Below are 12,014 nucleotides of genomic sequence, written 5' to 3'. Positions count from 1 at the left end.
ACAGAGAGAACCTGCCCTGTTTACGGGGTTCCCCCAGCAGTCACATCCTACAAAATGAGGGTACAATAATATAAGCAGGATATTGGCATCGATGCAATCAAGACAGAAAGCATCCCCATCACCACCAAGATCCCTCGCGTGGCCCATATCATCTCCTCTGGTACTCCCCGCTCCCTCTCTCACTCCTAGCAATGACTACCCTGTTCATTTCTGTAATTTCACCGTTTGAAGCATGCTATGGAGACATCATGCAGCACACAACCTTCCAGATCGGCTTTTTCTTTTAGTATCACTCTCCAGATATTCATACAGGTTGTTGGGTGTATCAACGGTCCTTTCATTGCTATGCCTGGGCAGCATGATTCCACAGTGTGAAGGGCATCTGGGTAGTTTCCAATTTGAGACTAGGACAAATAAAGCTGCCATAAAACAGGTGTGCAGATTTTGGGTCAACATGTCTGCATTTCTCTGGCATAAATGCCCCGGAGTGAAAAGCTCAACTGTATGGTCACATTTTACCTTCCCACCAGCAACATGTAAGAGACCCAGGTTTTCCACATCCTTGTCAGCACTTGGTGTTGTCAGTATTGTTCATTTTAACCACTCTCATAGATGAGCAGTGATGTCTGTGGCTTTAATCTGCATTTCTCTAATGAGTAACGATGTCAAACATCTTTCCATGTACTTTCTGACTACCTGACTACCCTCTTCACTGAAATGTCCCTTCATGGTTTCACCTGTTTCTAACTGGATTGTGTTTTGAGAGGTATTTGTCTTATGGATACTAGATCTGTTTCAGGTATATGGTTTGCACATATGCTCTCCCACTCTGTAGTGTCTTTTTCACCCTTTTCGATGAGACTTTCACAGAGAAAATTATAAAATCTTATAATTTTATAAAATACATAATTATATAAAATATATAATTTTATAAAATCTTAATCAATTTATCATTTTTTCCCTTTTATGGATCGTGCTTTCGGTGGCAAGTCAAAGAGCTGTCAGCTGAGTCTCACATCGTGAATAACTTCATTTTTTTTCTTCTTCTAAAGCCTTCCTAGTTTTACATTTTACATGTAATTATGTGACCAATTTCGAGTTAATTTTGTATTAGGTACAAGACTTAACACTGAGATTCTTGTTTGTTTGCTTGCTCTTGGCTTTGAATGTCCCATTGTTCCAGCACAATTTGTTGAAAAGGCTACCCTTTCTCCACTGAATTAACACCTTTAACCAAAATCAGCTGGGCATATTTGTGGGAGTCTGCCTGTAGATTCTCTGCTCTGTTTCGTTGATAATCTATCCCTCCATCAATGTGACACAGTCTTGATATGACAGCTACATAATAAGTCTGGTCATCAGACTGATGCCTCTCATTTTATTACCTTATCAAAACTGTTTTAGGGAGTCCCTGGGGGAGGGATCCGGGGTTGGGTCTCTGCCTTTGGCTCAGGTCATGATCCCAGAGTCCTGGGATGGAGTGTCACATCAGGCTCCCTGCGGGGAGCCTGCTTCTCCCTCTGCCTATGTCTCTGCCCCCACCATGAATAAATAAATAAAATCTTTATGAAACAAAAAACTATTTTAGTATTTCTAGGTCCTTTATTTTAGAATAATCTTACCTGTGCAAATATTTTGCTGGGATATTGATAAAAATTATGTTAACCTCCTATATCAGTTTGAGAAGTGACTTCCTTCCTTAAGTATTCCCGTCCATGAATATGGTATGACTTTCCATCACTTAGACCTCCTTTCATCTCCACCATCCGCACCCTGTTGCTCTGAGCATGTGAGTCATCAGCATAACACAACTTGTTAGGTTTACATTGAAATATTTCATTTTGGGGGTGACTGTTAATGGCACTGCATTTTTTATTTCAGTGTCCACATGTTCATTACTAACAGAGGAAGATACAATTCATATTTATACATTTATTGTATCCTCCAACCTCCCTGAACTCATTCATTAGTTCGAGGAGTTTTTTTTTAAATAAATTAATTTTTATTGGTGTTCAATTTACCAACATACGAGGAGTTTTTTTTTAATGGATTATATAAGATTTTCTATGTCGACAATCATCTGCAAATAAGGACAGTTCTATTTCTTCCCTTTTGTATGTCTTTTATTGCTTTTTCTTCCTCTGTCACACTGGCTAGGACTTCCAGCACTATGCTGAATCAGAGTGAGGAGAGGAAACACCCCCGGCTTGTTCCTCATCTCAAGGGGAAAAGCTTCCAGTTTCTCAGCACTAAGCGTGAACTTAGTTGTAGGCTTTTGTATATGTTCTTTATCAAGCTGAGGAAGTGCCCCTCTATTTCCTGACTTTCTGACATGCCTTCTCGTGGATAGGTTTGAATTTATCAAATGCAGAGGTATGATATTCTTTAGCCTTTCATTTGATAGATTACCGTGATTGATCCTCAAATACAGAACCATTCCGACATCCACGGAGCAAACCTCACTTGGCCACGATATAAGATTCTTTTTATATTTTTATATATTGTTGAATTTTGTGTGCTAATATTTTGCTAAGGATTTTTTTTTTTTTTTTTTTTGTCAGCAGCCAAGTTCTGATGCGGCGTGTTCCATCATTTCTTATTTAGACTCTCAATTGTGTGAACACAGCAAGTTTCCTTCTGCAGGAGGAGTTTTGTTTTGTTGAAAAACTGTTCTTTTCACCTGGAGTTGGAGCTCCTGATCTAAGTGCTTTGGTACCCACTGGTCCTCAAAATGCCCAACGCACACATAGGCACACACACAGGCACATACGCACACACGCATGCGCACATATACACACATACACACCCCCATATCTGCAAGAATATTTGTAAGTGTCTTCATTGGAACCAGACGTTGGCAATTCACCATCTCTCCTCCTCCCACGAGCCCGGGGTGGCACAGACTCTCAGCATCGTGTCAGTGCTAAGTGCTGAGTGCAGGGCAGAGGATGAAGGCCCTGCCCTCAGCACAGGTCTGGTGTATGTGCATTGTCAGAGAAGCCACTGGGACGTCTGTCACCCCAGGGTGTGTTGCTTGGTTCCAGCAGGGTGCTGGCTCCAGGGCACACTGGGACAGAACCCTAGAACCATCCCTCTAGGAGGTCAGCTCTCCCGTCTGGAAGGTAGCCTGGCTTCTGTCTTGCTCTTTATTTGCTGATCTTACCCCTCCACTGACTGTCCCCTGGCCTCCAAGACTCCGTTATAAGTGAGCAGGCTTTGTCACTCCATGTAACAACCCAGGGTGGGAGCTACTGAAGAGCACCATGCTCACTGGCCGGCTCTCTCTCGCTTGAGATCTCTCGCCCCTTCAGCTGCTGCCCCAACCCTGGCTCGACGTTCTCGCCCAGCACTGGCACAGCCAGGCCCAGATCTGGCACTCCGCAGATGTCAAATGGGGAGGAGAGCCAGCCAACCTGGCCCTTCTCAGGGCTCATACCTACGAGAACCAGTGCCCAAGCTAGATATGGGTGGGGCAGCGGGGGTTGGCAGGCTCTAAAACATTTACTTTTCTCATGTCTGTGCTTCCCCAGGAAACTGTCCGATATGACAATCGGCAGCCCCATGAGGCTACCAAGCACCCTAAAGGTGGCTCATGTTACATTTCTATTGGATAGTGCTGGTCTCCCCGATGCTAACAGTATCTTTATCCTCACACATATTCTAGAGCAGAAACCCACTCACTTCTGGAGCTGCAGGGCACCTGCTCACGGTCAGCCACCACCCCCCCCAGGCATGCAAGGATTGAGCAGTGAGTGAAAAGTGTGGATGAAATGAATGAAATCAGAGATCAGAGCATCTTCTCTATGTTACAAAGACATCTAAAGTGGACATGTGTGATTAAATAGAGTCGCGATGCTGTGCCTGACACCCCAGGACTTATTTATTTTATAACTGCAAGTCTGTTCCTTTTGATCCCCTTCACCTCTTTTGCCCACGCCCTCACCCCCATCCCAGCACCCACCAGTCTGCTGCCTGCTTTGCATATCTGAAAGTTGCTAAGAGAGCAGATCTTTTAAGATTTTGTTTATTTATTCATGAGAGACACATGCATAGAGGCAGAGACATAGGTAGAGGGAGAAGCAGGCTCCCTGTGGGGGGCCCGATGTGGGACTTGATTCCAGGACCCCGGGATCAGGACCTGAGCCCAATCCAAGGCAGACACTCAACCACTGAGCCACCCAGGAATCCCTACGAGAGCAGACCTTAAAAATTCCTATCACAAGAAAAAAAAACATTCTGTAACTGTGTGATGGGATGGATGCTAACTAGACTCACCATGGCCACCATCTCACAATATACGAATACTGAATCCCTATGCTAGACACTTGAATCTAATATAATGTCATAGGTCAATTATACCTCAACGTTCATAAAAAAGCAGACATGTTTTATCGGAGTCCAGTGCAAATTCTGTAGCTCACATTCAGGACAGGAGCCAAAGTGCCAGAGACTTGTACACATCACTGCCTGTCCTCAGGACCTACCAACCTACCTACCTGCCCACCTGTGGACTCACATACTGACCAGAACCTTCTTTTTCAGCCAAGCTCTGTCTCGATTTAACATTCCCTAGTCCCCAGTAAGGGTATGAACTGTCCCAGTCCCTGAGAAAGCCAAAGGGAAGGGAAGACTCTGCAGTTGTAAGGCTAATAGCTTGCATTTGGCCCCAAGCCCACCCTCACCCCGTATCTCCTTCTCTGGTGATGCCTTTTCCCCTTAATCCCATTGGCATACCTGTGCCACCACCCTTCATGTTCTCCTCCCATCTATACCCATTCTTCCTCCCAGACACTTAAAAATCAGATATTTTCACTCCTACTGAACTGTTAATAACTGAAAGAGCTCAATAGGACTGTTTTTGCTAGACATGTCTGCATTCCAATGCAATGGAATCTTACAGCAAAGGAAAGAATCTCTAATGGTGGAACCCTGAGCCTCAGTAAGTCAGGTGGAAGAAGTAGTCTATCTATTTGGGGCAGGACAGGGCCTAAACACACAGTGGACCTGGCTGTGAATTCTTTTCCTAAGCTTCAGTGTGGAGTTAAGGACGAGTAACCACAGGGCGAGACTAGATGAAGCCAGGGCACTGAGCCAGGCAGACACATTTACTCATGCACACACATCTCCTGAGCACTTGCTGTGTGCCACACACTCTTCTCACGAGCTCCTGAAGAATAAGACTCAGTCCTTGCCCTCATGAGCCCATACTGCAGAGACCAGGACTCCTCTTTGGTGTAACACGGGTTTCTGGTGGACACACCCACCCCCTCAGTCTCCATTGAGACTACAAGGTCCAGATGCTGCCCTTTCCAGAGGCCCCTGAGGCTGTCACAGGCCCAAGCATGGATTCCCTGGGGAGGGCAGGCGACCAGGCTTCAGCAGCCACATGGCCCAGGCAAGTGCCCACACGGGACTGGAAATGGTGGGAGGGCAGAGCTGCAGCAGGCCCTGCCACGCCAGCCCTCCTTGGCTGGCCACCCAAGAGAAAGTGCAACAAATGGCAGACGTCCCAGTGAGTGGACAGAGTAAGCACAGTGAATGGCAGGCTGTAAGGCTAAGGCACAGATGGGACCAGCATGGCTGCCACCAACCTTTTCTTGGAGGGGTGGGGGGCGGGGGTGAAGAAATAAAGTGGCACCCTTCTGCAGAGCACACGCAGGGGATGGAAATGCAAATACGAGCCCCAGCTCCTCCCCGCCAACACCAAGTCCCCTTAGTCTAGCCGCAGGACCCTGGCCTCTGCCAACATGCGACTCTCAACATGCCGCCCCTGCCCTGGGCTCTCTTTCGGCCACATCGGAGATACTGATAAGGCTGAAGACCCCCACAGAGGAATGCTGGGTTTCTGAATTGTCACTGTCCCTAGGGCCCTTGCCAAAGAGAAGAGGAGGCCCAGCACAGCTCCCCAGGTCACTTCTCCGCACCTGCCAGGTGCCCCAATTAACTCAGCCCATGCAGAGGTTGCTGGGAGATACCTAGGCAGCTGCCCCCACCCCAGCAGCAGAAGGGAATGAATCCCACACCATCTTCTGGAAGGGGCTTCGGGGACTCGGCATTGAAGAAATATCCTACACTTTCTCGTTGATTGCCGGAGTACAGGGCACTGCCCCCAGTGAGGGGGTCTCCTCCAGACAGCCAGATCTGCTCCAGCCCTGATGTGCTCAGAGAGCGGGGGTACCCCACACCAGGGCCCCCGAAGCTCTGACATGGGCACACGGCAGCCTCTGACTTTCTATTACCTGAGAGTTCATCTGAGTTATGTAACTGCCACTCCCCACTCGGCAGCCTTATGACTCACCGACTCCTGTGAATTCCTGGAAGGGGGTCTTAGAGAAAGAATGTCGGTGGGCCCCATGGCCTGTCTGTTCCAGCTCCAGTGAGCCCGGCTCCTGCTCCCCCTCGAGTCTGACTGGCATCGGGCAAGAGGAACCCTCTCGAGCCAGACTTCAAACATGAAAATCTAGATCAAGGATATATTTGGCTTTCCAAGCTAATCTTTACATCCAATTTGGTCTCTACTGACTTGTAGCCCTTTGAAGAAAACTTGGCAACCACGCATATGGAAAGCAGATGACTCTTACGTAACCCCAGACAGGAGCCCCTGGGCTCTGGAAGGCTGGGCAGTCACGGGTGGGTCGGGGTTTGCTGTTTACCCACTTCATCGTGACCTAGGGGGCAGCTTTTATCCACACGGCTGGGCAGCAGAGTTTTCCCACTAGAGGCCCAGGGAAATAAAGGCGTCAGGGAGCACACCCAGCCCGTTCGTGCCAGATATCTTGATAGTGCCCGGGGCCAGTGGGCTGGGGGGTGCCCAGGCCGGGCAGGGCTGCCACCACTCCCACTGACACCTGAACGACCCCAGCTAAGAGGATGCAGGATGCTGTGGGGAAGTGGGCTGTTCCCCCTCTGGAAGTGCAGAGACAGACATCTCAGGGAGGCATGGAGCTGTCTCCGCTCGGAGCTGGCTTGCCCTGCTCCCTACTTATCACCCTCTTGGACGCACAGAAGGAAAGGAAGCAGGTGATTACAATAAATCAGCAGAAGGGACGGACTAGGAGGAGCCTGCCGGCCCCTCCTCCGTGTGGATGCTGGATCCCCAGGGTGGGCGTGGCATGAGGGGAGGGGGACGCACCCCAGTGGTGGAAAGGTTTGAGCTGCCTCTCAGAATGGCCATTTATTTCAGCATCACTCTCCCTGATGAGCATCCCAGCCGCTGACACTCGGTGGATTCCGGCTGCAATCAATTTGGTAGCAGCAGCTGGAAATGGGCACGAGCCAGGATTCACCAGGAGGGCCATGTCTGTGGACAGAGCGTCTGACTCCGTCCTCGTAAAGGCTCTGCACAGCCCCAGCTCCTGGACTTTAGAGGCGGGGAGGGTGACAGGCCACCCGCTGGGTCCATATGGTGAGGCCCAAGCATGGTACCGCGTGCACGGCCAGAGCTCGGGGGACTTGCAAAGCACCCCACAAGAAGAGAGAGCCACAGCACTCAGTTACACACCCACCCCCACGCAGACACGCACACCCAGGGCCCTGGGGCGGGAGAACATGCAGAGCAGCCCCGAGGAGCACTGCCAGGAAGAAGCCGTGACGGTGGCTGGCCGAGGCCCGCCCCAGGACACCTAGCAAATGCCTCGCAAGCTCCCAGCCCCTGACAAAGCTGCGGCGCTGTGGGCTGCAGCCCCAGAGGCCACTCACCACGACGACGAGGCAGCCAAACTCGTTGCTGCGTGCTGAGTAAGCACCCCTCCACGCTGGGCTCGGTGCTCGTTTATGTCTGAGCTCCAGAGCAGCTGGTCAAGCTCCTGGCTGCCTTCAAGAGATACCTTTATCCGTGCTCAGTGCTTTGATACAACTACCGCCAAAAAGGCACGAAAACAGCTCAATAAGACTCAATCTGTTTCTGCCTCGTGAGAAGAAAAGGCTCCATGCACAGCTCCGGTCAAACGCAGAAGCAGAAAAACCAAGCCCAGACTTCATCTCAGGAGCCTGAGCACAGAGCTTCGGACTCAGGTGATGCCCAGGCTGCCCCCTCTCACCTGGGCTCCGGGTCAGGAACTGCCTGACACAACCAGGTTGGAAGCCTGGCAGCAAGATGCCCAGTGCTCACCTGGAGGGCCAGGTGAGCTTGTAAGCAAAGGTGACAGGTTTTTATCGAGGAAGAAGTGCATGTCCAGGTCTCGAGTAAGCAGTCCTGGCTTTGTTACTGTTATTACTACCCTTGCCTGGTGTGATGGGGAAACAACACTGACCCTCCTGGCAAGGCACCTCTGCTGGCCAGGGGATGGCTCTCCCAGGCATGACGGAGCTCTCTCCTGTCAGTCTCCTAGATGGGTGACAGCTCGTCCTTACAGGCACACTTACAGAAAATCTCTTGTGCTAACACTGAAGGAAAAAAAAAACCCACAAAAGGTCAAACTTCAAAATCACCAACAGAACTATTTCCTACAGCAAAATCCCAAGGAGATCTCACTTGGGGATGCTTTAGAGGAACTGTTTTAGTGAATTTTGAACCAGCACAGAGGTTTCCTTCCATGGTATTTACTCTTCTCTTCCCCTTATCAAAATATACTAATCTTTCAATCTAGCAACTTAGTAATAATGGGAAAAAAAAAAAAAAAAAAGCACACATAACTTCCCAGCACTCAGTCAGCAGCCAGGCGGCCAGAAAGTAGCTCAGGAAGCATCTGGGAGCCAGAGGGGCCCCCAGAGCCAAGGCTGGGGCCCCGGGGGTCGTTCCTGAGGCCCTGCGGGGCTGGCTGAGACTTGAGAGGCGGATGGCAGGGCACCTGCAGGGGTCACCAGGCACGGCTGCCCCGCTCCATTTTGTCCGTGTCCCAGAACAGGGAGCCTAAACGTTATCTAGTCCAAGCACACGGTATCGATTCAGGCCAGCCAGTACCCAACAGGATCCGCTTCGCCATTAACCCTTTAAAGCCCACACTGGCAAACAAGACCAGCCACCAGGAGAAGGAATGCCGCTTTCCAGAAAAAGGCGGATAATAACATCTGACAATTTTCGCTAGATGTTGTAAAAGCAGTCTTTCCCCCGGGGTGGGGGTGGTCTCGTAAACCAAGGGTAGCTGGAGAAGGCTCGGGGCGCTCCGACCTCTCCCGATTTCTCAAAATCAGGACGCGCACTCGATCCTCCCTCCGGCTCGCTCCCCCCAGCTCCGATGGGGCGACGGTGGGGGCGGCTCGGGCGGCCTTTCCTCCCCAGCGCGGGAGCGCAGTGCATCCCAGTGGACAAACTCGAGAACCGCACCGCTTTCTCCGCCTCCGCCTCCGTCGTCCCCAGCTTTGGGTTGCAACCCGGGACCCAAAACGCGCACCAGCTCCGAGAAGCCCCCGGCAGGCCGGCGGGCGACGGTGCGGAGGCAGCCGCCGGGCCAAGGAGACGCCAGTGCCCTCCCGGGCCCCAGGCCGCCCGCCCGCGCTCCCCCGAGCCCCAGCGTCGCTCGCCCCAGCTGCCCGCCAGCTGTGCGCGCCCGTCGGGCCCGGAGGTCACCGGCAAACAGCTGGATCGGCAGCTGGGCGCCCAGGCGGCCCCTGCTCAGCCCTGGGGCCCCGGGGAAGGGGGAGAGAGGGCGGAGTGGCTGTTGGGTTCTGGTTTCCTCCAACTCCTCCTGCCAGGCTCTCTCGCCGGGAGCCGGGAGCCGGGAGCCGGGAGCCGGGAGCCAGAAGCCAGAAGCCGGGGGAGCTCTAGCTTTCTCCGGCAGCCCTGGCCCCCGCCCCGGGTCCACGGCTCGGCGGGCCCCGGGGAGGAGGCGCGCCGGGGCGGCAGGCCAGGACACTGCGCTGCTGGCGCCTGGAGCCGCGGGCTCGCCCCGGCCAGCCCGGCTGCGCGGGGGGCCGGGGCGCGCGCCCCTGGCCGGACCCGGACGCACGCAGCCGGGAGAGCCGGCCGCTCCCTGCGGGGTCGCGGAGCTCTGAGCTCGGGGCTGGCACCGCGGCCCGGCCGGGCTCCCGGGACCCCCTCCGGCCGCCGGCGGGGAGCGGGGCGCGGGGCGCGGGGAGGGGGAGCGGGGCGCGGGGAGCAGGGAGCGGGGAGGGGGTCCCCCTGTGTGCAACGCCGACAAGAGCGCTGCTCCAGCCCAGCCCAGCCCGGCCCGGCCCGGCACCCACGCACCCACGCACCCACGCACCCACACGCACCCCGGCGCTGGCCGGGTGGCTCACCTGAGTCCTAAAAGCTGTTGAATCCACATGGTCACGTTTCGGGGAGCCGAGCCTCAGACCTCGCTCGCCCCGGCCATCTGCGCGGCGCCCGCGCCCGCTCGCTTCCGTCCCGCGGCGCCGGTCTCCGGCTGTCCGTCCGCCGCCGCCCGCCGCCCGCCGCCCGCCGCCCGCCGCCCGCCGGCCGCGGGGCGCAGAGCGAGTCAGAGCGCGGCCGCGCGGGGCTCCATGCCGGCCGGCGCGCCGCCGCCGTTGGGGCGCATGGCTCAGGCGGGGCGGCCCGCGGGGGCGCACATCCTCCAGCCGGGGCGCGGGGCGCGGGGCGCGGGGCGCGGGGCTCGCCGCCCCTCCGGGGGCGAGCGGGCGAAGGCGGCAGCGAGGCGGGGCGCCCACGGCCGGCCCGGGAGGGGCGCGCTCCGGCGCTGCGGCCGCGCGGGGAGAGTCGGCGGGGACGCGGCGTCGCCTCCGGGGCGGCGGGGAGGGAGGCCGGGCGGCGCCGAGGGCGCGTGTCTCGCAGCGCCGCGCCCGCCTGCGGTCCGAGCCCCGCGCCGAGGGGGCGGCGCGGCCCGGGGGTGCGGGCGGCGGGACGCGGCGGGACGCGGCGGGACGCGGCGGGACGCGGGGCCCCGCGCGGGCCAGGTCAGGGGGCTCCCGGGGGGGCGCGCCGCGGGCCGGCGCCGCTCGAGCTGGCCGGGGGCTCCGTCTGAGCGCTCGCTCTGCAGACGGCCGCGGCGCCGGGGGCGGCGGGAGGCGGGAGGCGGGAGGCGGGAGGCGGGCGCGGGGGGGCGCGGGGCGAGGGCGCCGTGCAGCGCGGGGCGTGGGGACGCGCGGCGGCGGCGCGGCGCGGAGGAGGCGCGCGGGGATCCCGGGGCCCCGCCGCCCGCGCCCACCGCGCCCGCCGCAGAGCCGCCCGCCCGCTCGGCCGCCTCCCTCCGCGCGTCTGCCTCTCGGCGCGCTCGCCCCCGCCTCCCCGAGCGGGTCCCAACTCCGCCCGCCCGGCCCGGCTCACGTCACCCGCCTTCCCCGCCCCTCGAACTGGAGCCCGAGCCCCCTGCCCGGCGCCGGCTGCCGCTCGCCGCCGCGCCCCGCCCCGCCCCGCCCCGCCCCGCCGCGCTGTGCTCGGCCCCGCGACACCCCGGGCGGGGGCCCCGGCCGCCCCTTCCCCATCCCCGTCCCCTTCCCCTTCCCCATCCCCGTCCCCATCCCCATCCCCGTCCCCGTCCGCGTCCCCGGCCCCGGCCTCGTCCCAGTCCCCACCTTGGGAGCGGCTCGAGACAGGCCGCGGGCTCGGATTGGACCGCCGGGCGCCGCCGGATGGCGTTGCCACGGTAACCGGATGGCCTGCGGAGCAGTTCGCGGTTCCGACCCGTTTACGGGTGCGCCCGGTGGACCCGGAGAGCTGATGTGGGGAGGGGGCGTTCCCGAGGGGGCGCTGCCAGGGGGCGTCTGGAGCCAGAGGCTTCGCGGAAAGTTTCCTCCGGCGCAGCTGAAGCGCGGGGTCCGCGGCCCGCGGTCCTCTCTTCCCGCCTCCCGGCCCCCGCCTCCCGGCCCCCGCCTTGGGCCCCTGCGCTCCAGCTCAGAGCTTAGCACCTTGTATCGCATCCCAGCCCCGACCCGAACCTCCACGCTCCGGCAGCCCCCCCCCCCCCCCGCCGGATCCCGCAGCCCCCCGGGGTGGGGCGGGGGGGAGCAGCAGGCAGCAGCCGCTGCTGGCCAGGCCCTCGCTCCGGGAGGAGCCGCTGAGTTCAGGGTCCTCGGCCTCCCAGGGTCTCTGCCGCAGCGGGTATCGTGGCCCCCCTACCCCATCCCAGAACCTGTCCCTGCCTTCCCCGGGTGAG

General features: G+C 57.2%; 1 protein-coding gene across 2 annotated transcripts in view; it reads right to left on the bottom strand.

The window, feature by feature from the left end:
• AJAP1 (adherens junctions associated protein 1) overlaps nt 1-10,406 on the bottom strand; it is a 123,988-nt gene extending 113,582 nt beyond the window's left edge. Inside the window, exon 1 of one of the 2 annotated variants that reach the window (XM_072731104.1) lies at nt 10,180-10,406. In XM_072731104.1, the coding sequence (XP_072587205.1) occupies nt 10,180-10,208 (29 nt within the window). In that variant the 5' untranslated portion in view covers nt 10,209-10,406. The remainder of the gene's footprint in view (nt 1-10,179) is intronic. The other variant, XM_072731103.1, reaches the window with a different exon arrangement.
• Between the last annotated feature and the right edge of the window lie 1,608 nt (nt 10,407-12,014).

Source organism: Vulpes vulpes, chromosome 12 (genome assembly GCF_048418805.1).
Source record: "Vulpes vulpes isolate BD-2025 chromosome 12, VulVul3, whole genome shotgun sequence".
NCBI lineage: Eukaryota > Metazoa > Chordata > Mammalia > Carnivora > Canidae > Vulpes > Vulpes vulpes.
The sequence above is the reverse complement of the archived record's forward strand: the minus strand, read 5'-3'. Positions and strand labels throughout refer to the sequence as shown.